The sequence below is a fragment of the Marmota monax genome, unplaced genomic scaffold, assembly GCF_021218885.2.
Source record: "Marmota monax isolate L192 unplaced genomic scaffold, Marmota_monax_Labrador192_F-V1.1 WCK01_AAM20220418_F8-fsc00193, whole genome shotgun sequence".
NCBI classification, from domain to species: domain Eukaryota; kingdom Metazoa; phylum Chordata; class Mammalia; order Rodentia; family Sciuridae; genus Marmota; species Marmota monax.
Window position 1 is genome coordinate 1,830,918 of NW_026695203.1, and position 25,681 is coordinate 1,856,598.

A 25,681-nucleotide genomic window follows, 5' to 3' on the forward strand; every position below is an offset into this window, starting at 1 on the left:
GCAGACATTGTAAGGGTCAACATTATGTTGTAAAATTTTGCGTGTGCATTAAAGGATCCCAAGAAAGCAGTGTCCTTCTAGCTATTGATCAGAGCAAAATGTTTGAAAAACCCACTCAGGAAAACACATTCCTTAGTCACTATTTTGTTTCTGATGACAAATCTTATTAAAGTTTTCTTCAATTGCAAGAAAACAGTATTTCCTAAACTCTGTTCTAGATGCTGTAGTCCTGAGAAATGTTAATTCATAATCCTGGAGCAGGTGGGAGGGGCAGATGTTTTTGGTCGAAATATATATGGAAAAACCTACATAAATGAACCATCTTTGAACATTCACATAGAATGGCAGCATCTTAGATGATCTAAACCATCCCGCAGGAGCAGAACTTGTCCCTGCAAATAATTTGAGCACGGGACATGTTTTTCATGGCCGTTGGTTACCCAGGTGTTTGGGAAAAGTTCAGATAAGGCTCTGCCCTCGACTAAAATCCAGCACTTCGGTTCAGGGGGCACTCGGGTGTCTCCTAACAGATAAGGAATGTGTATTGATATTTGATAAGGTTTTATTTGCTAGCCCCAAAGATTGAGTTCCTTTATCAGCATCTTTTCAGCAAGGCCCTGAGTAGCAACTGAACACCAGAAAATGAGAAATGAAGGAAGTACAAGTGGACAGGGCATCTTCCAGCCTTACTTCTTCTGTTCCTGCGTTTCCTTTATGTATGACAGCACAGCGCGGTGTCACCCCCTGACTTGTAGGCAGAGGCTCTGGGAGAATCTGGAGAAATTCTGCTTGTTCTTATTGCTCCATGGATACATGTGATAACAGGGAAAACCTGCCCATTGTCACCGTGGCTACAGGAAACCCCAAACATTTGTAGAAGGAGGATCCTCCACACAGTGATCTCTCATAGCTTTCCTCATTTGTACCCCACGCAGTCTCTAAGATTTCTATAAGATGGCTACGCCCTCCTTGCTCTTCCCCCTGAGAGGGTCCAGAGTGCAGCATTTCCTGCCTTACCCACCCCTCATGAGATGACAGAATGCCCTGTCAAAGTGGCCCTTTGCAGTCTCGCACACCCAAGTGCATACATGAAGATGAATTCCTATAGCAAGATCATTATCAAATCTTATTTAAATCCCCAAACCCCAACTAGTCATAAATCTGAGACACCTAAAAGCTTTGGGGTAGATTTGCACATCAGTCTTTCATGTATTACAAATTTAAGTTGATGTTTTAAAATATTTATCCATCTATTTAAAAATAACAATAAAACTGTTAAAAATAGAATTATCTTTATAATAACAATAAAACTTGTTTCCATGACATAATTTAAGGAAAAACACTATTTTCCCTCCATTATTCCCAAGCAACAGCAACAAAATAAGATCAGTGAGACGTGCCGTTGTTGCACAGTTTTGCACATGTCCTTGATGTCAGCTGGGTTCTTATATTCGATGTGTTGTGAGCACATGCCACAGAGCCTCCAGAATATTCTATTATATATCAATGATCAAAGGGGAGTGAGAGGGAAAATAGTGTCTTAGTATTATTATGATAATAGTCTGGTTCAGTGGTTGGTGGACTCTCTAGAAAGCCTTCAGGATCTGTAGTTATCCGTGGACAATGTTTAGAGCACTCTGGACTCTGTTGTGAGTACTTGCTCTTGTGTCATGGAGGAAGTCATGTGAGACCAGAATCAGAGCACACACAGCAATTTGGTGGCCTGCTCCACCTGCCGTCACATGACACACAGTCTCTGGCCTCATGGACCAGATAACCCTCTTGTTACAGAGCAAGAGAACCCAGAGGCCACAAGCTGAAATACAGGAAGAGCAGAGAGCTGCAGGCTGATCTTGAGATTCAGATGAAAGAGCAGAGGAAGTAGACGTAGAGTTGACCCCAGCACGGAAGTCCCCAGAGTGCATCACAGATCAGGGTACAGACTTGCCCAAGAGTCACGGATCATAATTAATCCATATTTTAATAGAGGAGCTATTTATAGTGAAATACTTTTCCCCCAAGAAAGAGTTCCATAGTAAAATGAAAATCATGGGTTGCACATTGCAAATCTTGAAAACAATTCAGAATTTACAGCCCACTTACCCTACTTAGCTGCCTGCTTTGCTCATATATACCAGTTCTTTCAACTACCATAATAATAATAACTATATTTGAATAAGCTCAATAAATATGCATTATTAAATTTGAATTTTATGACATAGAATTTGGTTACTTTTCATATTTTAAGAAGCACAAAATATGTGAGTAAATATTTATGTGTATATTTTCAATAATGTTTTCCAAAGGACTCTTGGAGAATATCTCAAGAGAATTGCTTCTTTTTAAAAATTTTTATTGCTTCTTTTAAGTTATACATAACATGAGGTTTCATTCTGACAAAATTAAAAAAGCATGGAATATAATTTGTCCCAATTCAGATGAGATGCAGTCTGCTGAATGGGGGGCAGGCTGGCTCACATTGGAAGGGACGTTTATCTATCATGCCAGAAGGAACTGAAAACATGGACCCGGATATAGCGTTAGTGTCAGGAAGATGATTGAATTCTACTTGGACTAGATTCTACATTTTTTTTAATTCAGAGATAAAGTTACCAACTGATCCTAAGGTGTGGAGGCGAGGAGTTGCTGGGTTGAGGCATAAAGAGAATGAATGGCAGGTGGAATCCACGGGGGGGGGGGGGGGGGGCTGGCCTATCCTGTATGCCTGGGGACTTGGTAGATATGGTGGTCCACATGGAATTGTGGCTGGTCAGCACCTTTGGTTCTTTTGTTTTTCTCCAAATTTTACTGCTGAGAAAGAATATCTGGATTTCCCAGGAGCTAGCTTTCCAGGTAAAGTTACCTGCTGAGGCAGGAGGGACAGGTGTTTGGAGTTTGAGGCAAAAGAAGAAAGAGCTGGTTAAGAAAACAGGAAAGAAGGAGAAAGGTCTATTAGTGGTATTGCCCAGGAATAGAAAGTGCCTGCTTTAGCAAAGAGTGAGATTTGAGTCCAGTTGGTGTTTTACTGACAAGTGCCTTGGAGAGAGCTGAGGTGATTGTTTATGAAGAAGCAAAGACAGCAGCAGACTTGGGGGTCTAAGCCAAGAGAGGAGGGGAGTGAGGATAGGAGCAGGGAAGAGGGAGCCACAGGTGAGGGGGTGGGGGGCCTTGATTGATGGAAGGTTCCAGGAGAAGAAATACTCGATTTAGGAACCAGAGTCATTGAACTAGTGGCAGTGGTCAAAGGTTAGAATAATGAAAATTTTTAAACTTGGAGAAATAATGACCCGGGCAAGGGTATCAATGAAAATAGATGGCAGAATTGCATTAGATGAAAAGATCATTAGAAATGAGATGGTCAAGAAAATGTGAGTTCCACAGGTCCTTGTGGTCCAAAAGTGCAATGGGCAGGCACACAGTTTTAGTTACTAGGAGATCAAGTACGTTGCCATTCTGAAATCAGCAGCAGAGTTGTACCGAAATTAAAGTCACAAGTGCCCAGGCATTGTGTCACGGATTTGTATGTGCGTGCACATCATGTAGAAGTCAGATTGGATTTAGAGACATAAAAAGAAACCTCAGTGGATGCTAGAATCTTAAGCAAAGTTTCTTTACCTTTCTAAATCTTAGTTTCCTTATCTATATACTGAGAAGTGTGAATTAGATTCTAGAAGTTCATTCCTTTGTCACAAATGTGTTGTTTCCATTCCTCAGTGTAATTCATTGATCATAATGATCACCCTCCAAAAAAAAAAAAAAACATACTTAGGTGAATACTAAATAACAAGTATTGCTTAATATTGCAAACACAAATTACTTCTTTATAGAAGACTCTAGTCTCTATAAAGACTTTTTGGATTTTATTAATGTGTTTATTTAAAGGTCGGGGGAGGAGGAAGAGGATCAGAATCTCTTGATCTAAAATTAGAGCTTTCAGGTATCATATACCTCGCTACAAGTCTATAGGACATCAAGGCCTATAAAGGTCCCCATATAACTGTGAATTGCAATATTTGCCCTTTGACTAAGAGATTAAGAGTAACTGTCTGAGAGATAGATGTGTGCATTGATTTCACAGTATATACTTTTTTCTTCCTGAGCGTGAAATTCCTATTATAGGTTGATCCATGAACCTACAGTGAAAAATCTTACTAGACCACCACAGATATAAAATATTGTCATCCAAATTCCAACATATTGCAAACTAAATGATACTACCATAGCTAAAGTTCAATTACCTGTAGGAGTCAGACATACATTGTAAAGAGAGACAGTGAAATTGCTATTTTTGTGTGCTGACCAAATGAACTCCTAACCAGGAGTTGGCCTCCCCTTGTCCAATGCCTTGTACATTGAACCTCCTGGGATCATTAATAAATGAACATTCTTTTCCAGTAGGTTTGAGTGGAGCCTGTAATTCTGCATTTCTGACAGGGTCCCAGATGATGCTGTGCACCCAGTCTAAGGATCTCATATAAAATATATATATATATATATGTAAAAAAAATCCTACTTTTTTGTTAAACTGTGGTTCTAAAAACCCAGGTAGAAGTCAGATTTTAAAACTAGCCATTCCTCTCTTTGGTCATTGAGATTTATATTTCCCCATGCCACGTCCGTTTACTAGTCATATAACAAATTGCAATTCTCTGGTTCCATCTGAATTAGGAAGCTTGGAAACTTCAGCTACTCTCAGATGCTACTCAATCATTGAGTTCCCAGGGACTGGCTTGTGTGTGAGTCCAAACCCAGGCTTTCCAGCTGCCCTTGGACATCTGCTGATGTCTGTCTATTCTGATCCAGCTGCTACTTTGATGTCTGTTACCTGCCTAGGACAGATGTGGAATACTCAATGCCCAAAGTATAGGGTCTCAGCCAAATACTTCAAGCAAAGACAGTCATCTAAATCTTGTTGTTGTAGTAGTATCTTAGCAGTAACTTGAAACCATCTGGGTGACATCTTATCCTATTCAAAATTACTCCTTTCTCCAAGCCTGATCCATTAACCTAAGGACAACTTTCAGCCCTTCAACCCTCTTCTTTAGGCTCAAAAGATTGCTGACTACTTTATACAAATACAGCCCTCTGCCTACCCTTCCCACAATAATCCCAGAAGAACCATCAGAATCACGGAGTGGGTATAGTTCAGGCTCTGAAGTTAGGATCCCAACAGAGAGTACAATATCATGCTCCTGCATGGGAAAGAGAAAGTAATAACTAGTTTTTATTGAGTACTAGGAAGAGTAAATGAATTGTATGGTGGGATGCATAAATTAGCATCATAACTGAAAAATAAGTAGGACAGGCCAGGATTATACAAGGGAGCTTTACGCCACCACTGGCAAATTTTGAAGCAGTAAAAAGCAGGAATGGTGAAATGGTCAACCAACAAGGTGGGACTGGCCCCGGCACTGGTGTTATTAAAGGCTTAGCTATATTCAATTAAAACTTATCCAGATCTTGGATTACTGAAAATTAACGGCTAAATATGAAAATATCCCACGGAAAAAGAACATTTAACAATGGTGGCAACAAGAGGTAGTGCTTGATCAGCATTAGCTGGAGTATTATTTCCTATCCCAGCAAGTTTCAAACAGGAGGAGTCCAGCATCCTGAGGTATGAAGGACAGCAGGCTGTGGAGGGAAGGCTGTCCCTACATGGCACCCAGGGACTCTCTCTCCCAAAGATGCTGTACCTAAGTGCCTGGTGCTCGTCCTCTCTGATTTCTGAAGCCCTAGAAATAAGCTTTTCCCTTCCCTCCCAGAAATAAGGTGATAGAAGCAGCTAGATGCAGGCAAACCTTGATGCAACAAAACAACATAGTTGTTTAGGTGAAAGATAAATTATATGCAGGGAGGTAACTGCATATGGGTATAAAAGTCCAACCTGCCCCCTTTCTGTAAAAGCCTTCTGAATCAAACATCTTTTATTCTATACACTTCTGTCTTCTTTTCAAACCAACTGGAGCTGTTCACATTCAGGGTCTTCTGCCCGGGTCCTTGAGAGTCTGATTTTCTTTCTCACAATTCGTTGATATTCCCTGTACAGACCTGCGTCTTCTGCCTATCTCAACAGTATGTCTCTCTTTTCCCTGGAGTGAACTGAGTGAAAACATGCATTTCTCTCACTCTACCTGCCTTCCCCCACCTAGTTGCGCTTCCTTTTGACCTATTTCACCTGCTTCACCAGGGAGGTTTGCTATTTCCTAGACAATCAGAGAGGTACTTCTTGTTTGCTCCTTGGATGAGCTAATGTGGTCGTTTGACAGACACCCTGAGCAGGAGGTGAAAGGGGGCACATGAGGATAAAAGGACACCTGGAGAAAGGAGTTCCCCAACTGGCCACTGATCACATCTTAAACCTTGGGGTCTGTGTACTGAGACCATAGTCCACCTTCTCAGAAGGGCATTGTGTTCAGCAATGGAATTATTAATAATGTGTTCTACAGCCTCCCAATAAAAGACATTAAATACAAGAGAGTACATTTTTATTGAGTGATATTGAAACATTTACTTCCACATGCACTTGCTTTAACCAGCTTGAACAAATTAGTTATTCCCAGCAGATTATTCTCATTGGTAACACCATAATAAAAGACTCCAGATCGCGGGCACTATCGTCCCTGGCATTATAATTTTTATTTCAGAATCTCAGTAATCGAATATTCATTATCTAATTATAATTAAAATGCATGATTCTCTTAAGAATGCTTGGAACTATTTAGATGAATATGAACTTTATTAAAGGAATGAAAGAAAGAGATTAAAAGTATTCAAAAGGGTAAGCTTTATTTTTTAAGAGCTGGGAAATTGCAATAGTAAGAAAGAAGGAACAGAGGAAAGCAACAGAAAAGTCTTAAAAAGAAAAATAAGCAGAGCCCATTTCTCGTGCTCTATGGTGAGGTAATACAATATTAATTTAATTGTTCAGTTATGGAAAAATTAGCAAGCCATGAAGAACCTAGTAAACGAAATGTTCCTTCAAGATGGAGTTAGGAATCTCTAATCTTTGTATTTCCCAGCAGACCAATGGCAGTGCCTTGGAACTTGGTTGACACACAATAAATATTTGTTGAATGAAGAAGGAAGCATTCTGTCTGAAAATCAAGAAGTTCTTGAGTAGTCTTTTTAAGTCAGCTCATAGGTACAACTTTTCTGAAGTTCTATCTTGTGTAGATATAAACCCTAAATGTGGGCCTCAGTCATGTTTGCCCGTTAGCACCCCCTGCGGTCCCCACCCACATCACGCTGTGTAACACGATCAGCTCCCTAGCTTCTTTGACCTTCTCTCATTTGAAGAGATTCCTATTTGAATCCAGTTAGAATGTATACCCTTATTTAGAATGTTCACTTTTATGTGTTCTGCAAATTAATTTTGAAGCCGATGAAGCTATACAGCAGGTATCCCAGCTCAGGGAAAGGGTAGGAGCCTTGGCATGTTGCCTCTGTCTATTGTGAACTATTTGCTGTTATATAGAGAGTTTATCTTTCATCACTGGAAAGTATAAACCCAAAGCCTTCTTTATAAAAATACTGAATATGTGCTGAACTTTTCAGTTCTTAATGCAAATGATTATAAGCTGTTTGTGGACGAACACTGTAAAAATAAGTGATGACGATGATTTTAATAATAGCTTAAAGCATTAGATTGAACTGTATGAAGTGCCACTTTTGTATGTCAAACACATAAGACAATATTGAAATTTTCATATGGTTTAACCTACTATTTATTGAATGTTTACTATATGCTTAGCACAGTACCAAGAAACTTACAATCAGTCGCTTAAATTTCACCAAAAAAAAAAAAAAATTTAAATTAAGGCAATTGGGAATTAAGTTAGGGAACATGCCAATTTAAAAAGTAGATTTAAAAACTGAATAGTTTCAGATTTCAGAGACTCTTTGCTTAAACAGAATGCTCAGGAAAAATATATGAATATTGTAAATGATGTTATCAGAATTTTTCCTTCCATTTACTTCATTATGTCAACAAAAGTGTGACAGTAATATACACCATGGTTATTTCACAATACAAAGTGTCTGCTTTTAGAAAGGGGACATTTACATAAGATACAGAGATAATTATGACTGCAATATCAAGGTCAAGTTCTGTGGCTACACAAATGACATTATCTTTACTCAAGGAAGTCACATTGCCCTTAGGAGGCCAGAGAATTATAAAATCTATCTCTGGTGTATCATTAGAGTCACATTTTTATTGCTCACAAGACCAATCCAAACAAGGATACCCAGTAGGAATGGACCTTGGAGACCAAGAGATAAATACTCAGAACCAGGAAGGTCCCGAGAAACCTCCAGTCTATGTCAACCACAACCGTATTGTCCATATAAGCAAATTGCCATGGGAGCCCACAGGAGGAAGCAATTAATCCATCTTGGAGGGGTTAGGGAAGGACTCCGAGAAGCCATGACAACAGGACAAGGCTGTAAGGATGAGTGGGGGTCATTAGGCAGGGAAATAAGGAAGACTCCCCTAAAAAGGGACCCCCTCCAAACAAGTGTGATGGAGAACAGTGTTGACCAATAGTAGATGGTGTTTGTGGCAAGAGGTGAGGAGCAGTGCTGTATCACACCCAGCATCCCTGGAAGCCCCAGACCCACGGAATGTTGAAGGGGTCACTTGGGTTCCTGTTCTGAAGGGACCAAGACTGGGAATTAGCACACCCACGCGGTCCCCACCCAGATCAAGCTGTATAACACCATCAGCTCCCTAGCTCCTTTTGACTCTCTCCCATTCAGTCTTCCAAAGATAACTGTCCTTCTGACCTCTGTTACTTTATTACTTTAGTTATTTGTGCTTAGTTTTGACCATATAAGTAGAATGATTGACCAGATAAACAGAATCACTGAGCATAAACTATCGTGTGTCTGACTTTCCCCTCAGTATTACCTTTTAGAGATTTGGGCAGAAGCTTTTTATTTCATTACTGTGTTATTCATTATGTGAATATATCGCAATTTATTTACTGTTCCTCTGACAATGGACATTTGGGCTGAGAAGCTTTTTGTTTTATTTTTTCCCCCAAAGGAAGGAAAGTTAATTGGCTTGGTTATATTATAGAGGCCTGAGAATTGGAACATCTTTGCTGATTTAGGCAAAAACACTGGGTGGTGGGAAGTTGTGTGTGGGGCAGATATGGAATCCGTAACTGAGGTATGAAGGACTTGCCCATGTCCCTACCTTCCTGGATCTTAATCTCATTTGTTACATTCTAAAGCTCTAGAGATCATTTCCCGTTAAGCTGTTCGAGAAGCCACAGAATAAATGCCAAACTCTATGCTTCACTCATTGCCATAATGTCAGTTAATATACGTTCTTGAAAGAAAGTTCTTTTTCCAGGATGTTGGGTTAAACAAAGCAACATATGTTTTACTCAGTGCAGGAATTCTCATAGTCTTTATAACACAACTGGGCACTTGGGGTCTCCAAGGGTGAAATATAAAATATAGAGAATATTTCCTACACTTAGGAGGCCAAACATCTTCCCCCCGCCCCAGAAAATTTATTATTACTTTTCAGATTTAATATTGCCTAAGATCCATGATAAAAAATTTGAAACAACTTTATGGACTGAATCATGTGACCCTCTAAAATTTATCTATGAAAGGCCGAAGCCCTAATGTGACTGTATGAGGAAACAGGACTTCCAAGAACGTCACTGAGGTCAAATGAGGTCATAAGGGTGATGTCCCGATCCAATAGAATTAGTGCCCTTACAAGAAGAGGAGACACCAGAGAGCTAGTGCGTGTGTCCCCTGTCCCCCAACATGTGCACAAAAGGAACGACCTTGTGAGGGTACAGCCTTCTGCAGGCAGGAAGAGGCCTCACCAGAAGCCAGAGCCCTTGGCATCTGGACTTCCATCTTGAAAACTGTGAGGAAAAGAATGTAAAAGCTACACAGTCTGCAATGGCTTGTGTGGCAGCCAGGGCAGCCTAATCCAACCATCTCAAGGTCAGGTCAGCATGGTCCTCAGAACTTGGCGCACCTCAAGGAAATGGGATGGTTTACTCTGTCACAGACTTGATGGTCACTTCCCTTTCCCCGTGAGAAGCTGTGGGGATTTCAACCTTCCAGTCCTCAGGACAAAAATGAATCCACACAAACACACTCACGTGCTTTATTCAATCCCTAAAACTGTTGCTGAATTAAGTCGTGCGTGTTTAAGATCTGCATAGCCCCACGAGTTCAGGCCCCTCATTCCTGTCTTTGATATAATTGCTAAGCCCTCCATTAACTGTGATGGATTTTTATTACCTCTCTTCTGAGGAGAGGATTTATATGTCTTTTAATTTGTGTAAGTTGGACTGCATCATAAATGGTTCACTCTCGACCAAGCCGTAAGCTTGGCAAGAGAAGACCTTGTTTATTAAAATCTAATTAACAGAAGTTTCAGAATGTCCCTGAGTGGGTTACTGAATTTCTCTTTTTCTCCAAACCCAACAAAGATCAAATATCCAACTGGCTGTAGTTAACCGCAGGCTCAGAACCTCACTGTGACATGATCGGCCAGTTCTTCTATTAGTTTCAGTTGTTTCCTCCGAGGATGCAGCCCAAGACTCATTCCCTACGATACTTTGGCCACCATTCTTCATAAAAGCCATGTGCTTGATGATTCATGGTTTGAAGAAGGAGGTCCAGGTGCTCTTTGTTCTCCACATCTAAAGCAAGATGATGCTGAAATCTCAGGTGTTTCCCAAACCAAGGTCAGAATGTTCTTAATTAGGTGCCACTTTAAGTCACTCTCTGAACAAAGTTACTCACTACCTGTGCAAACAGACAGGAGTATTCATGGCTTTTTGCTTTCAAGCTGGGAAAATAATGTTGGCAATGTGATAAAACGTAATGAGTTGATTCAGTTCCCAGTCTATCTAAAAAGATCTCTTAATGCTAAACCCCTTTAGTTTCCACCCTATCGCTTCTTCCATTTCTCATTCCAACTTCAAAACAAGAGTTTAGGGCTTGTCTCTGCTTTCTCAATTCCTATATAATTATTGCACCAAATTCTTTGCAGTATGCCCACCGGGGTCTCCATATTGATATACCTGACAGGCTCTCTTAATTTTTTGATACAAGACATTTTACAATGTTAAAAATATTTTACCTGTTTTTCTCTCAGAAGTGCTCTGTTCCCTTGGTTCATATCACTCATTGTTTTTGTTTTTTACTTCCTCCCAGATTTTAGATCCTTTATTTTAAATTTCCTTGGTTTCTCCTTCCTCCTTCATGCCTAACACCGATGGCGATCTTTAGGCTCTTTCCTTGGTCAACTCTCACTCATGTAAGAGGTTTTTCAAGTTTTACTTTTACTTGTACCATCTCATCCTAAAGAACAAGTGCTTATCATTATTGTAGCCAAGGTGGTGTACCATTTACAGATATTTACATCCCTCGGCATTTTTGAAATATTGATAACATGAAAATAAGTATTAATCAGGCTCATGGGGAACACCTGTACCTCCCAGATACCCAAGAGGCTGAGGCACTAGAACTTCAAGTTCAACACCAGCCTCAGAAACTTAGCAAAACCCTTTGTCAAAAAAAAAAAAAATGTGTTGGGGACGTAGTTCAGGGATAGGGTACTTGCATAAGGTCCTGGGTTCAATCCCCAGTACTGCAAAATAATTAATTAAGCAAAAATATTATTCATCTTAAAGGCCTTACTGAATTCAGAGACAGGTAAAAGCTTCCCCTTCAAACTAGACTTTTGTGTTCACTAGTGGAGCATAGAGACCTGCTGAGATGAAGTAGGAATGATTAAGTATATTAAAGGTGATGTGATGTTTGTAGAGAAAAGATGTGGTGATCAATATGAGAATCATTTATATTGATGTGTTACTTGGAAAGAGCTTTAGATATGACCACAAGAAGGAAAAACAATACTTCTTGGTTGAAAAAAAGAATACATATATCATTGAAAACTAACGCCTTTTGGTATGGTCAATCCCATGAAATAAAAACTCAAGGCCCATTCCCTTATTCTGAGGCCAAACGTGTCAGGTCTGATGTTTTGAGTGGGCAGAGGAAGTGGAAAATTGATCACTGTCTTTCATGTTTAAAGAGTTCTCTGGAAACAGTGAAGGAAGAATTTACACGGATTAGATAAAAAATTTGATACTATAAAAATCGTCTAGGTTTAGAATTCCTTCTATATCCAGGGAAGAAGTCATAAATTGGGTTTTTCCAGAAGGTGAACTAAAACCCCTTTAGTTTCCACCTTATTGCTTGTTTCATTTCTCATTCCAACTTCAGAACAAAGGTTTAGGAGTTGTCTCTACTTTCTCAATTCCCATGTAGTCATTCCACATTCAACGCTGAGTGCCAGGCTTGCCAGCGTGACCCAGGGACGCTCTTCAGATGGCGGAGGGGAGCCATTCCTAAAGCACGCGCTCCACCCAAGCACCTCCGCCACCATGAGAGGGCTCAGTACACGTCTTCTGGAGCCAGAAGACAGACACGAGGTACAACCAAATCACATGAGCCTGGAGGACCCCCGTCTAGTGTCCAGGTGAAGGCACACAGAGGTGTGGGCCATGGCCTCCCTTCAGAGTCCTGTGCATGGCCCTGTGTGTGGGCAAGATGCAGAGCATGTGAAATGAAGCCAGCTATGCAGCCTTTGAAGAATCCCACCTGGGGGCCGCCCAGGCAGGAGAGAGGAGGGAGGTGAACTTCACAAAACCAGGAAAAGCCAGAGAGGGACAGGTGTGTGTGTGTGTGTGTGTCATTCCAATTCCTGCATCGGTGTTTTAGTTAGAAACAAAGCTTAAAACACACTCAGAAGAGCCCAGCTACTCACCCTAATTTTCAAAAATGGACTTAGCCTAAAAAAAATATTTTCCCATTAACTACTTCTGAGATGCTGGGAGTTGGCCATTAATCGCTAGAAGCAAAAACATATAGAAATAGCAAGGAAACTGCACATCAAGGGACCCTCACGTTACTCATGCATCTCGGAGCCATGATTCACCAAAACAAGGATCACTTGCCTGGGGAGAGTATGAATGTACATAGTCAAAGGAAAATGTTGGTGATCCAAATTAATTTTTCATCCAGGGAGATAATTTTCCTGTACATAAAAATAATAGATTTCCATATTATTTAAAGTAATGACTGTAATTATTTTAGCAGAACTTGAGAAACGTAAATATATCTACTCCTCTTTAACTTTAGAGCATTGGAGATTTGGTCTGTTTTTCCTAGCTTAGCTACTAACCAGTTGAGTACCTAAAACCAGGGCTTGTTCTATTCCTACTCTGTTACCTCTGGATCTAGCTAATAACTACATCATCTCTCCAAGCACATGCTGGATACTGCTCTAATGGCTTCTGGGAGACTCTGTAGGACCCTAAAGTCCTACCTTCAAAGGGCCCATACCATCAGTGACCCCACTCCATAACAAATAGACCTGACACCCAAAGTGGTTTATGCCACATATAGAAGGATGTCAAATTTGTTCAATCACAACTTCCTGCTCTAGAGTTAAATACACATACACAAAAGCAGAATCAAAGAACCATGTCATAGCACATCTATGTAAAAAAAAATTGCTCAGATAAATTAGCCAATTTACCTTTATATAGACACAGAGTCTTAAAGACTCATCTAAGTCTTATGTTGTTTTGCTACATTAGCGATTTATGAAACTCCCAATTAAATATTACTTTCTAAAGAAAAAATAAATAAAACCTCAATTACAGAGAAAGAATAATCAAAGTGTTTCAAGGGCTTTCAAGAAACTCCACTATGAGACAGGGCTACTTTCCATCTCTCATCATTAATAGGAAGCCTCATTAACTGGCATGTGTGTTTATTCCTGTATTTATTTAATCATCAAGAACCATGCAGAGCCAGCCACTTGTGTTTATTTTATAAAGTTTCACGAAACAATACATCTGCCCTCAGGGAACTTGCATTCCAGAAAGGCAAATCAAAGAACAGTATTTTGCATAAAATCTCCAAATGATTACAATGGCTTTCTAAGACAGTCTAACCTGAACAGAGAATTGTCTAGCATTTATAAAAGGCCTGAGCTATTCCCACTGAAAAGGAGTAATTGAATCTGTAATTACCTTCATTTCATAGGGGACACAGGCATGGATTCTGAAGATCTAATCATGAAGGTTGTTTTCCTAATTACTCTAATTGCTTTGTAGGGAACACTATCTTGTAGCCCTAAGGAAGGCTCAATAGTCAATGGTGACTGAGGACACCACTGGAAGTATCTAGAAAGTTCTTTATTGTGTTTTAGACAGCTTTGCTGTTTACTTCACCCTCTGATGGTGGAGTGATGCTGTGACTGCCTTGTGTGTTCTATGAACACAGCCCTGGACTACAGGTAGACATGATTTTTGTACATAGAGGAAATGCAAACCCACATCATGGTTGGCTTGGGGGGCTTCCCTTTTAAGAATGCAGCCACCTCCACCTAATCATCCCAGAGAACATTCCTTTCTCTCCCCACTACAGCCTCCACCATTCATGGAGATCTCATTTATAGGAGTAGCCCTTTGTCTTGTCCAAAATTATTGCAAACTTAATTTAAGGGTCTAATGTAGACAGATGAGGCTGGACACCAGGGAATTTTCAGGAAGCAGATTGATTGGCTGCAGGGTCCAGAGGGGCAATTGCCTAAAATTCTCTGGACCTTGAGTCTGGAAGTTCCTTTAGAATTTTTCACTTACCCTAACCTGTAACACCAGTATATTTTTTTTACCCTGTGGGAGGAGGGGTTTGAAGGTTTACATGACAAGTACATTTTGTTGCATTTTTTCAGGTGAGACAGAGGTATTACAAGGTTGTGTTTTGTTTTGTTTTTTTCTGCAAACCTGGCATTTACAAAAACGAGGAAGCTACAAACCACAATGCCTTCTGCAGACGTTTTTGCTGATATCCTGTGTAAAAACCTTTCTGACAAGAAGAGAAACTTATTTGTTACAAATACGGTGGGGGTTTCTGCTTAATTATGGTAAGGGTCTTCTAAGTGAGGGTCTCTGGTCTGCTTCAGGTCTAACTAGTTTTTTTATTATCGGCCACACCTCATTCTTTGGACACAATGGACACACTGATGAACTGAGCAGAGCAAGTTGACTTTATAGACAGAAAAGGGCTGAAGAAAGCAGAAACAGAGATCAGAGTGTGGGCTAGTTGTGTCAAAGTTACTTTCTTTACAAGGTTAAAACAGCGGACTTCTTAGCATGCTGGCTCAGGTCCATGGCCAGTTCAGATTAGCTGCTTTGAATCTCCAGTGATTTGGAAAAATGGTGTGTGTTGAGGTTGCATTTTATCACGTGGCACTTAGCACAAGTGACTCCATGTTGGTTTAGTCTGAACTGCTGGGGCCCAGGACAGGAGCCTAGTCTAAAACAATAGTCTGCCCTAGCTCTGTTGAGCATGCTCGTTAAGGCATTGCTTCTACTAAAAAGGCATGGAAAAAAATGTTTTGTCACAGTATTTCCTAGGAGAGATTTTAATAGGACCACAACAGAAGAGTGGACGCATTCCTTTTTAAGAGAAAGGTGGCTGTTCACATCCCCAGAGCAGAGAAGATACAGAAAGATTAAGTTGGAGACAATAAAGTAAAAACTCTCATTTACTTTAAAAAATATTAAACTAGAATGAGTATTGACTCCAGTGTATAGGTTTCCTGCACTTGTTTAGATAACATTAGACATAAACTTTTAAGCAATCATATAGAGTTTGTTATTATACCATGGAGTGGCCTCTCGTTCCTGGGTAGAGTCTGTCTCACTTTGTGTAATAAATATGTTCCTGAATGATTATTTGGGAATCCAAATAATCTGTTAACTGTTGGGACATAACATTTCCAGAGAGTGTAGGAACTCCTTGAGGTAAAGATTTGGTGCTAAAAGTGTTGGCATTTGAAGGATATTATAAGTGCAAATAGTGACCATTGAACAGAAGTGACCATTAATCATGTTCTGGAGCCCCAAGGATGTCTGGTTTGAATGAGGTCCAGTCCCTCATTTTGAAGCTAGTTTGGGACTGTGACGGGTGTTACAGGTTGGGGTAAGTGACAAATTCTAAATGAAGACTGGAAAAGAGACTAGAGCATAGATAAAATGGATAAAACATTTTATGCTATTTTGAAATTTTAACTTGTTAAATTTTTATGTTAATTAAAAATAATCTTTTTAAAAAGAAAGAATGTTTATAGAAGTCAGGGTGAAGAGAACAGACTAAATGAGGGTGTTCTAAAAGAGGTGTTCCAGCCAGGCTTGATAGCACACAGCAGTATTCCCAGAGGCTCAGGAGGCTGAGGTAGGAGGAGTGTGAGTTCAAAGCCAGCCTCAGCAAAAGCAAGGTGCTAAACAACTCAGTGAGACCCTGTCTCTAAATAAAATTCAAAAGAAATAAAAATTTTGTAAAAGGGCTGGGGATGTGGTTCAGTGGCCAAGGGACCCTGAATTCAATCCCTGGTACCTTCCCCCCCAAAAAAAGAGGTGTTATGAGATCTGACCTAGGAGACAGGGCCAGTGGAATATGTGCATATTCTTCATATTCTTACAAAACTTTTAAAACAGGGTAAAGTGTTCAAAACAGGGAGTTGTCTTGAAGAATTGTATTTCCCATTGCTAGGCTGGCATTTGCAACTATCTATAGTTCTTTTTTTTAAGAATTTATAGATATGTGATTTATATACCATAATATTCATCTAATTTAAGTATATGCTTCAAAGATCTTAAGTAAATTTACTGACTTGTGCAATAAATCACCACAATACAGAATTGGGACATTCCCATGACTCCTATTACATTGTGCAAATATTGTGGAGGGTCCTCAGGTAAGATTCCTCTTTACCACTCATCTATTTCTAGCCCCAGATCCAGGTGACCTCTAATCTACTTGCTTCTTCTATAGATTTTCCTTTTCTGGGCATTTTATTTAGGTGGAATTATAGAATATATTGTCTTCTGTGGATGGTTTCTGTCACTATAGTTTGTTGAGGTTTATTCATGTCGTGACATGGATCCATGTCTCACTACTTTGCATTAATGAGTAATATTCCATTATATGGACATGCCACATTTCTTATATCCATTCATTTGTTTATGGAAATTTGGGTTGTTTTCATTTGGGGGGCTAATATAAATAAAGCTGCTGTAAACATCTCCTTAAAATCAGTTTAAAATTTTAACAAACATTTATCTCTATCCCCCCATTCTCATATCCTACCTAAAAGTCTTCATGTGGATATATGTTTTCATTTCCTATGTAAATGCACAGGGTGGAATTATTGGGTACATGGTAAATCTATGTTTGACTTTATAAGAATCTGGCAAAATGCTTTCAAAAGTGTACCTACAATGTATGATGAATCTCCAAATCCTTGTCAATCAGTGTCATTGTCTGTCTTCTTAACTGTGGCTATCCTGGTAGGTGGGAAATGCCATCTCAGTGTAGTTTGGGGTTGTTGTTTTTTTTTTTTTTTCAGGGGGGTGGGAGGTGGATAGAACCAGGGGTTGAACTCAGGGGCACTCAACCACTGAGCCACATCCCCAGCCCTAATTTGTATTTTATTTAGAGACAAGGTCTCACTGAATTGCTTAGCATCTTGCTTTTGCTGAGGATGGTTTTGAACTCTCGATCCTTCTGCCTCAGCCTTCCAAGCCGCTGGGATTACAGGCACGTGCCATCGCACCCGGCTCAGTATAGTTTCAAACAAATTTTCCTAGTGACTAATAATGTTAAGTGTCTTCTCATTTGTTTATTTCACATTTCTACTTTTTTTGTGTGAGACACTTTCTGTAGCTAAAACTTTTATTCCCTGGGTTCTTTCCAGAAATTTCTAGCTGAGGTGATGCAGTAGTATCGGGGAACTATAAAGACTCCACAAAGGAGTCCTCTGATGGGATTGTGAGACACACTCCTAGGAGGACTTTCACATCATCTGGAAGATAAGCAGGCTCACAATTGTAGCAGCTCCAGACAGTTATTCTTAAATTGTTTAAATGCTTTTCTTTTCACTGAGCTAAGAGTAAGACCGAGCTGCCTAGAGGCTGGTTTGCTTTCCCAGCAGGCAGAGGAAAAACAGAAGAGGGAATTTCTCAGAAAAGCAAAAGGCAATGCCAGATGAAAGGTGCAAAATCTATGGGATCGAGCTCCTCTTCAGCCCAGTGCTGAGGGCCCCGGGAGAGCCCGAGTTCAGAGCCTATTGGAAACGGATGACAGGGTGTTCCTAATGTGCAGGCGTCCTGTCAGATGTGATTAGCTCATTATGCTAACATGATAACTGGTTTACTGAGTATCTCCTAAATTAGATTGACCTCAATCTCCAAAGAGCATAACATCAACGGTCTAGTTTTGCTTACTAAAAACAAAAAATTCACACTGGATCCTAAGATGGACATCAGGTGGATACTGTGGAGGGTTCCTATCCAGATCTGAGGTCACGTGGAAGTGGGTTGTGCTGAAGAATCACGTCAGGAACTTTTGTCAAACTAATTTATTGGCATCTATGAGTGTGTCTCCACAACCAATGTGAGCCCCCACTGCTTTGTGAATTTCATACACCTCTTTTCTTTTTCTTCCCCAATTAGGTAAGGGCTATCAGAGGGCTATAACTATTACCCGTGCTGCACTCTGTTAAAACTTGGGTGGTTGATTAGGTAGCTCTGGGGGGCTCATTTGCTCAGTGTGGAGATGGAGGAGGTCAAGGGCAAGTCAGACTGCAGACATCCTTTATCTTGGGACTTACGTGAAGCATCAATGTTTCAGACTAGCTAAGTGCAATTTCAAAATCACCTTCTCACCTCATCTAAATGAGAACTAAGAGAAAATGCTTCTAACTGACGCAGTGATTTCTTATTTTATTCTGAAAATTTCCTCCTTAGAAAGTCCTAGAATGTGATCCAGATAGTTTAGAATAGAATCTATGCTGTACCACTTATGCACTGGTGACTGGGATCAAAATAAATGCTCTAATTATCATTCTGTTATCAGTGAAATGTGGGGTAATATATATTACTAAGTGTAATTAGCAAATCAAGATTTTAATTTTCAGTATTAGTGACCAATAATATGAAATTGATTGTATGGACAAAAATGTGGCTTATCAGTTTCTATTATCCCTGACGCTCATCACTTTTTATAGAAAAATAATTGATTAATGGCCAGTTTTTGCATCAAAAAATAAGTCCAAACTCATTTATAGAATTATTATGAAGATTTTAAATTCCCAATTATGAAAGTATATGATTTCTTATTAGGTTAAACACATACAAATATTGGCAACAGTGATTGGAATATTTCAAAAGGTTTATTTTTAAAATACTCTTACCTTAGCCCATGTTTCCCTATAAGGCAGTTACTTTCTCACTCATCACAAAAAGACCAACAGAGCCAAGCACTGGCCCACACCCAGTGCACCCTGACTTCTCAGATGCTGCAGGAGGAATTGTACAATTGGTACAACTGGTACAAACTCTTGGGAAAGGTGCTCAAAATTATCCACTAAAGCTAAACATACTTTTTGACCCAGCATTTCTAATTTTGGGTAAATGTCTAACATAGGTAAATGCTAATAAGTAACACACTTACGAGGAAGTTCTTGGCAGCATTATTCACCATCGGCAAACACTGGAGACAAGCAATCACAATAGGAACGTGCTCATTTTCATTTTTCAAATTTTTATTAATATAATATAATCTCTTATTCAATTTTTTTAATTATTTGAAAATTTTAAAATATTTTTAATAAAATGGTAGTTATCCATGTCTTGACTGTAGGGAGGGGAGAGAAGAGGTGCTTCTGGGTGCTGGAAGTGTTCCTGACCTGTATCTGAGGCATGATTACACTGGTGTATCCATGAACCACATGTGACATTTATGTGGAGGTGTATATAAAAATTGGTCCCACTGTACTGTCCAGATTTTCGTGAGCATTATGCATTTTATTACAGAATTTCATGAGGACATTCCCACTCAGAATCATGTTTTTATAAAAGTCCCCATGCAATCTTGCATACGAGGGTAGCTGAACAGTGAGAGTGCCCGAAGCTGCAGAGCCCACCCTTCCCAACAGGAGGCATATCTGCTCAACCAAACTGATGCAGGACAGAGCAAGTTCAATCAAAAAGTCAATTATTAATTAAGTTTAGTTCTTTTATGTAAATTGAGGTTGAGATGTTCCTCTCATTTATTCTCAGTGCATCTACCCCCACCCTCCTTTGCCCCTTTCCTTGTCTATTATACCCTGGACACCTGAGTTAGGCCACACCTGCTGCCCGTGATTGTCAGTAGGATATTTACCCAATAAATTTCTGGAGGAATTGTACATAAAGATGATTTAAGCAGAAATCTGCAGATTTCTTTTTCCTGTGAAAGGCTAAACAATAAACATTTGAAGCCCTTGTGACCAGTCTAAGCCCTTAGGGCCAGATGGTCTCTGTCACTTCAAGTCTCAAGTTATAGCATGCAGCCATGAACAACATTATTTTTAAAAAAATGGCTTTCTTTCAATAAAACTCTATTATGGATACTAACAACGAATTTTATATCATTTTCATGTCACTAAATATCTTCTTTTTTTAATAACCATTTAAAAACATAAAAATCAATCTTAACTTCTTGGACATACGAAAGAAAGCAGGGAACAAGGAATTTGGTTTCCAGGACTTATTTGCAGAGCCCTGATTTAGAGTCATGCAATTCTAAGTGACAGACATCTCCTAAAGGATATCTGCCCCATGTCCCATGGGAATACAATACGTGGTTTCCACTTGATTGTCATATTTCAGTGTGTGGTTGAAGGAGACTTCATTTCTCATTCCTTTAAGGAACACTAGATAACAAAATTAATATCAAAGCCTTTGCTTCCTCTTTGACATGATTTTTAAAAATATTTTTTAGTTGTAGATGGACATAATACCTTTATTTTGTTTTGTTTTTGTAATTTTTTTTAATGTGGTGCAGGGGATTGAACCCAGTGCCTCACGCATGCTAGGTGAGCACTTTACCACTGAGCCACAGCCCCAGCCCCTTTGACATGATTTTAATACATACAACTTCCATTCACATATTTGCAACATGGTCATTGGTAGCCACAGTGTCGATAATAAGCACAGGACTGGTCTAGATGATGTTAGTTCATATTTGATAAACAATTTTTTAGAAAAATTTTATTATGGAAACTTGAAAATAGTGAAATAATTAAAGCAGTGTAATATATATATATATATATATATATATATATATATATATATATATATATATATATATATATATATATTTGAGGCCCATTAACTAAGTTCCAGTGCCTCCTCCTTCCTGGGTTTCTTGAGGCCTGACACAAGAGGGAGCCTGTGTTTGCTGACATTCTAGGTCAGAGGACAAGTAGCCACTCCTTAGGGCTGAGTTTCTTCAGGGCAATTTCACAGGTTGGCTCCTCCCAATTCCCTGCACTATGCCTAGAGATGTGAATGGCAAATCTTTAGCCTGATTATTGAGCTGTGTCTCTCATTCTTGGATTATTCAAAATCAGAGTTCATAGCTGTTATTTATGTTCACACATTGAACAATGCAAACTATCATATAAAAGGGGAACTTTGCTGCACGATTTCAAACTGTTCTGTGCCTTTCGGTCGTCGAGCCCCAAATGAGAGAGGGAATCCCTTAGCCACAGCAGCAGAAAAGCTGGGTGGGCCCCAGTTAGGTGAATCTGCTGAACAAGACCAAAAACACAGTGCTGCGCATAACTCACCTCCATCCACCAGGAACGTCTCCTGGGCCTGTGCACACTGTCCTAGAAGGGGTACCTCACTGCCAGCCCTATGCTCTTGGTTTATGTTGGGCGGGTAGAGGGTAGAGTTTGGAGACCTGAAAACAGGTAAGGCCAGATAGGGTAAACATGAGCCTGGGCTTGAATCTCAGACGCAATCCTCATTATAGATGGAAATGGATACTTCCTAGAACCTGCTCATTGCTAGAACCTTCACATTAACTATTTCGGTTGTTAAAGTGAACAAGAGGTGACCACGACACCCAAAATGTTCTTTACTGAGCGGACGCACAGCAGGCAAAAATCTCCCTAAGGAACTGCTTCAAAGCAATTAAGGACACAAAGGATTTTTTAAATGGGTTGTTTCATATATTATTTAGGTGACTTTACTGAACCTTCGATTCAGTAACAACAGGAAATTCTGCCTGTGCCCTCTGTGCTCTGCACGTGCTCTGGTCTACTCTTAAGCTAAAATAGTAATAGTGTATCAGTTATGAATCTCTGGAAATCAGGGTGTCAGTGTGTTTTCTAGAGGACGAAGGTTCCAGCACTGCTTCTAAGCCATGTACTGTGACAGTCCCCGCAGACAGCAGAGGACAAGTCTGCCTGGGATTTTGCTCAATGAATTTCTGAACAGTGACTGATTGCCGTTAGTTATTAGACACCATAAGCAATGATCAGACAAGACACGTTTCTAACTCAGCCTCCTCATCCTTTTCTGTCTTTCCCTGTGATTCAGGAGGAAGGATGCCGGCTTCTTATCCTACAAAGACCACCTGCCTGTGAGCCAGGTGGTGGTTGGAGATACCGACCGGCAAGGCTCAGAAGCCAAACTGAGTGTGGGTCCCCTGCGCTGCCAAGGAGACAGTAAGTTTTCTCAGTGGCTGTGGCTTGTAATTTTCCTAGCACGTGTAAATCGTCTTTCTGGGCTCCTTGAAGGATGCTAGAAAATGGTTTCTCTTCCATGGGTCCCACTGGACCATCATGAAACACTAGCAGAAGCAACAGAGAGCTAAACAGACCTGTGTTTGTAGAAGAGGGTGACAGGCCGTAAGTCTCCAGTACAGGAGCCTAGATTTGGGCACAAGATGTGGCTATCCATCTTCCTTTCATATTCATATGTAACAAGTTTGACTACCTAAGTTTATGGTAATATAAATAGCAATGCTAATAGCATAAAAGCGGCACTCAACAGCTGGGATCCCACTGAGTGCTGCTGTTAATGCCATTAGCGTGACTATTTATATCACCATAAACTGGGTTTATGGTGATATAAATAGTAGCATTATGGTTTAATGTATCATTGTAAACTTGGATTATGGCCATATAAAGTTTGACATTATTGCTATCAAACTTCATCATCATCAAAGCTTGATGGTCCCTTGAAAGCCAAAGATTGTTTCTGCGGCTACATCTTGCTTTCAGGATTGGGCGCCACAGAGGGGAATTGGGGGCTGCTGGCTTGGACAGCGGGAGGTAAGGGAGTGAGAATGAGGACCCACCTAATTAAGGGCACCATTAGGATTTTATGTTGTTTGATGCCCTTCTGTGTGCTTTATGTGCGGTGACAGGGAAACAGCGACAGGTTGCCATGGGGATTCTGCAACGAGCATCCTGGGTATCGTTCTCCCTCTCTTTTCTGCACATGTGGTTTGGGTAACTCTCTGGAGAGTTCTATGCTTTTGTGATCGTGCGCCAGGCATGGAGAGTCCTAGATTCTGCTCTCTGAGTAACTGGCCTACCCAGAGATTTCTGGCAGGCCTCTCCACCTTCTCCACCATGGTAATGAGAATACCACCTGCATGCCGACGCCTCCTGGGGAGGCCATAAAGATTTTAATGCCTGGGTTTGTATTCCTCCTAGCAAAGCATTATGTGAGATGGAATATTTTTACTACTTGCGTAAATCAACGGAGAATTAGACCTACTCGATAATAAATAATTGCATCCACTCAAAAAGGTGTCCTAAGGAATGTAATGAGGCATGCTTCACAGTTTACTACTTAGTAAATCGAGGCTGTCAGCAATTAAAGCAGAGGAATGTCCTAATACAAAAGAGAGATGGAGTTGGTACTGATTTTTCTCTTCTTACATTGAGAAAATGAAAATGTTACATGTAAAATTGAAACTGGTCAAAAGATCTTTATCATGCCTTTATTGAACAATATTATTTCATTTGTCTAGTCAGGCTTAGTAGAACCGCACAGTAAGAAATTTAATTTCGACTGTTTAAGAAAAAGACACTGACATAAAATAATAATCAATATGCATTTTTAAACACGTATGCTGAGAGACAAACTGTAATGCTCTCTAAAATTAGACAGGCTCTCATGTTTTGTAGAATGAAAATCAATTTTGTTGTGTTATAATTACCTATTAGCATATAAAGATAAAATATTTCTGGCTTATCAATTCTCATTCTGAATTTAGATTTAAATTAGAGAAAGGGCTTCTGTTAAATAATTGATAAGCTTAATATACTTATAAAAATCCCACTTCTGCAAACCTTTATTACTATTCTTAAGGAGAACTTTCTAGCAACATATAATAGGATAAGCTAGAATATATAGTTTACAGTTAATATTAGGTTGTTTTCTCCTAAACGACAAATAGTCCTCGGGAAGAATTAATTATGGGCCTGTTATTTGTTCAGCACCTGTTGGGTACTCTGGGAATAAGAGAAAGAAGTTCCAGCCATGTTTGAGCGGGGCATGGCAGCGCACACTTGTAATCCCAGTGACTCAGGAGGCCAGGACAGGAGGCAACTTGGTGAGATCCTGTCTCAAAATTTAAAAAATAGAAAAAGGCTGGGATGGAGCTCAGTGCACTTGAACTCTTGCCTAAGTATGAAGCCCTGGGTCAGTCCCTGGTACTACCCAAAAAAAAAAAAAAAAAAAACAAAGAACAAAAAGTTTGAGAAAATGCACGTGAAAGAATATTGGAAAACCTAAAATAATAGTTTATAACTTATTAGATTTTCTGATATAAAATAATTACAACAGTTGCTCAGTAAAGGAATGACCGAAGTTGTATTTCAGGTAGACTTTATAATTAAAAAGCATCATGGTCAATGTTCCTTTGTATTTCTATTGGAAATGTGATTAGGTCCCATTATAAAGCCAAATGCGACCTCATTCATGGACTCATGGACCTTATGATCTTAGTTTATAGGGAATGTTGCTTCAAAGACTCTTTTTCAATCATGTTTTACCTGATGCTTTGTGGAAACAAAACCAAGGTCAATATTAAATGGTGATTCTGTGCAATACTTTTGTGTTTGTAAGAGGCCAGATCACCCTTTTTCCCAGGCAACTGAGAACATGGACTGAACCTTGAACTTGACCTTCAGGTGGGAGTCAGTCATTCCTGGCCCACAGTCCCTTTAAGGGTGTTCTCACTCGGGTGTGGTAATGAAGTGTTCCACGCCAACACGGTTCCAGTTCTTGTATGTGCCTGATCTCCTTGAACTCCCACCGTCCCGTGAGAGGTGGGCTAAGCAAACACTAGAGTTTCTGTTGTACAAATGAACAAAATACTGCTTTGAAAACGGCATTTACTCAGCAAATTCCTGAGCGCCCTCTCAGGCTCCTGCAGGACAGATGGAGCAGAGGATAGAAACACAAGGTCAGCATTGTTTTTCTAACTTCATTCTCTTTCCTCCATCAATGGGCAATTAAATTAAAATGTCTTCAAAATATGCCACTTGGGTCTTGTCTCACCCTGAGCCCCATCTACCAAGTCATTTCCAAACATAGCCTGGATGCTGGGGAATTCAATTCGTGTGATCTAAGAAGTGCAGGGCATTTATCCTGTTTAAAGAGATTAACTTACTTTGTGTCCATTATTGAAGTGTGTTGGGAGCTACAGTTCAGAAAAAAACAATTCCATTGTTATAAATGTCTCTGTCTCTGAGGAGCTGGGTAGT

At 39.8% G+C, this 25,681-nt stretch overlaps 1 protein-coding gene across 1 annotated transcript in view; it reads left to right on the top strand.

The window, feature by feature from the left end:
• Cntnap2 (contactin associated protein 2) overlaps positions 1-25,681 on the top strand; it is a 1,911,322-nt gene that overhangs the window by 1,538,691 nt on the left and 346,950 nt on the right. Inside the window, exon 15 of the mRNA XM_058574358.1 lies at positions 22,497-22,624. Within this exon, the coding sequence (XP_058430341.1) occupies positions 22,497-22,624 (128 nt within the window). The remainder of the gene's footprint in view (positions 1-22,496; positions 22,625-25,681) is intronic.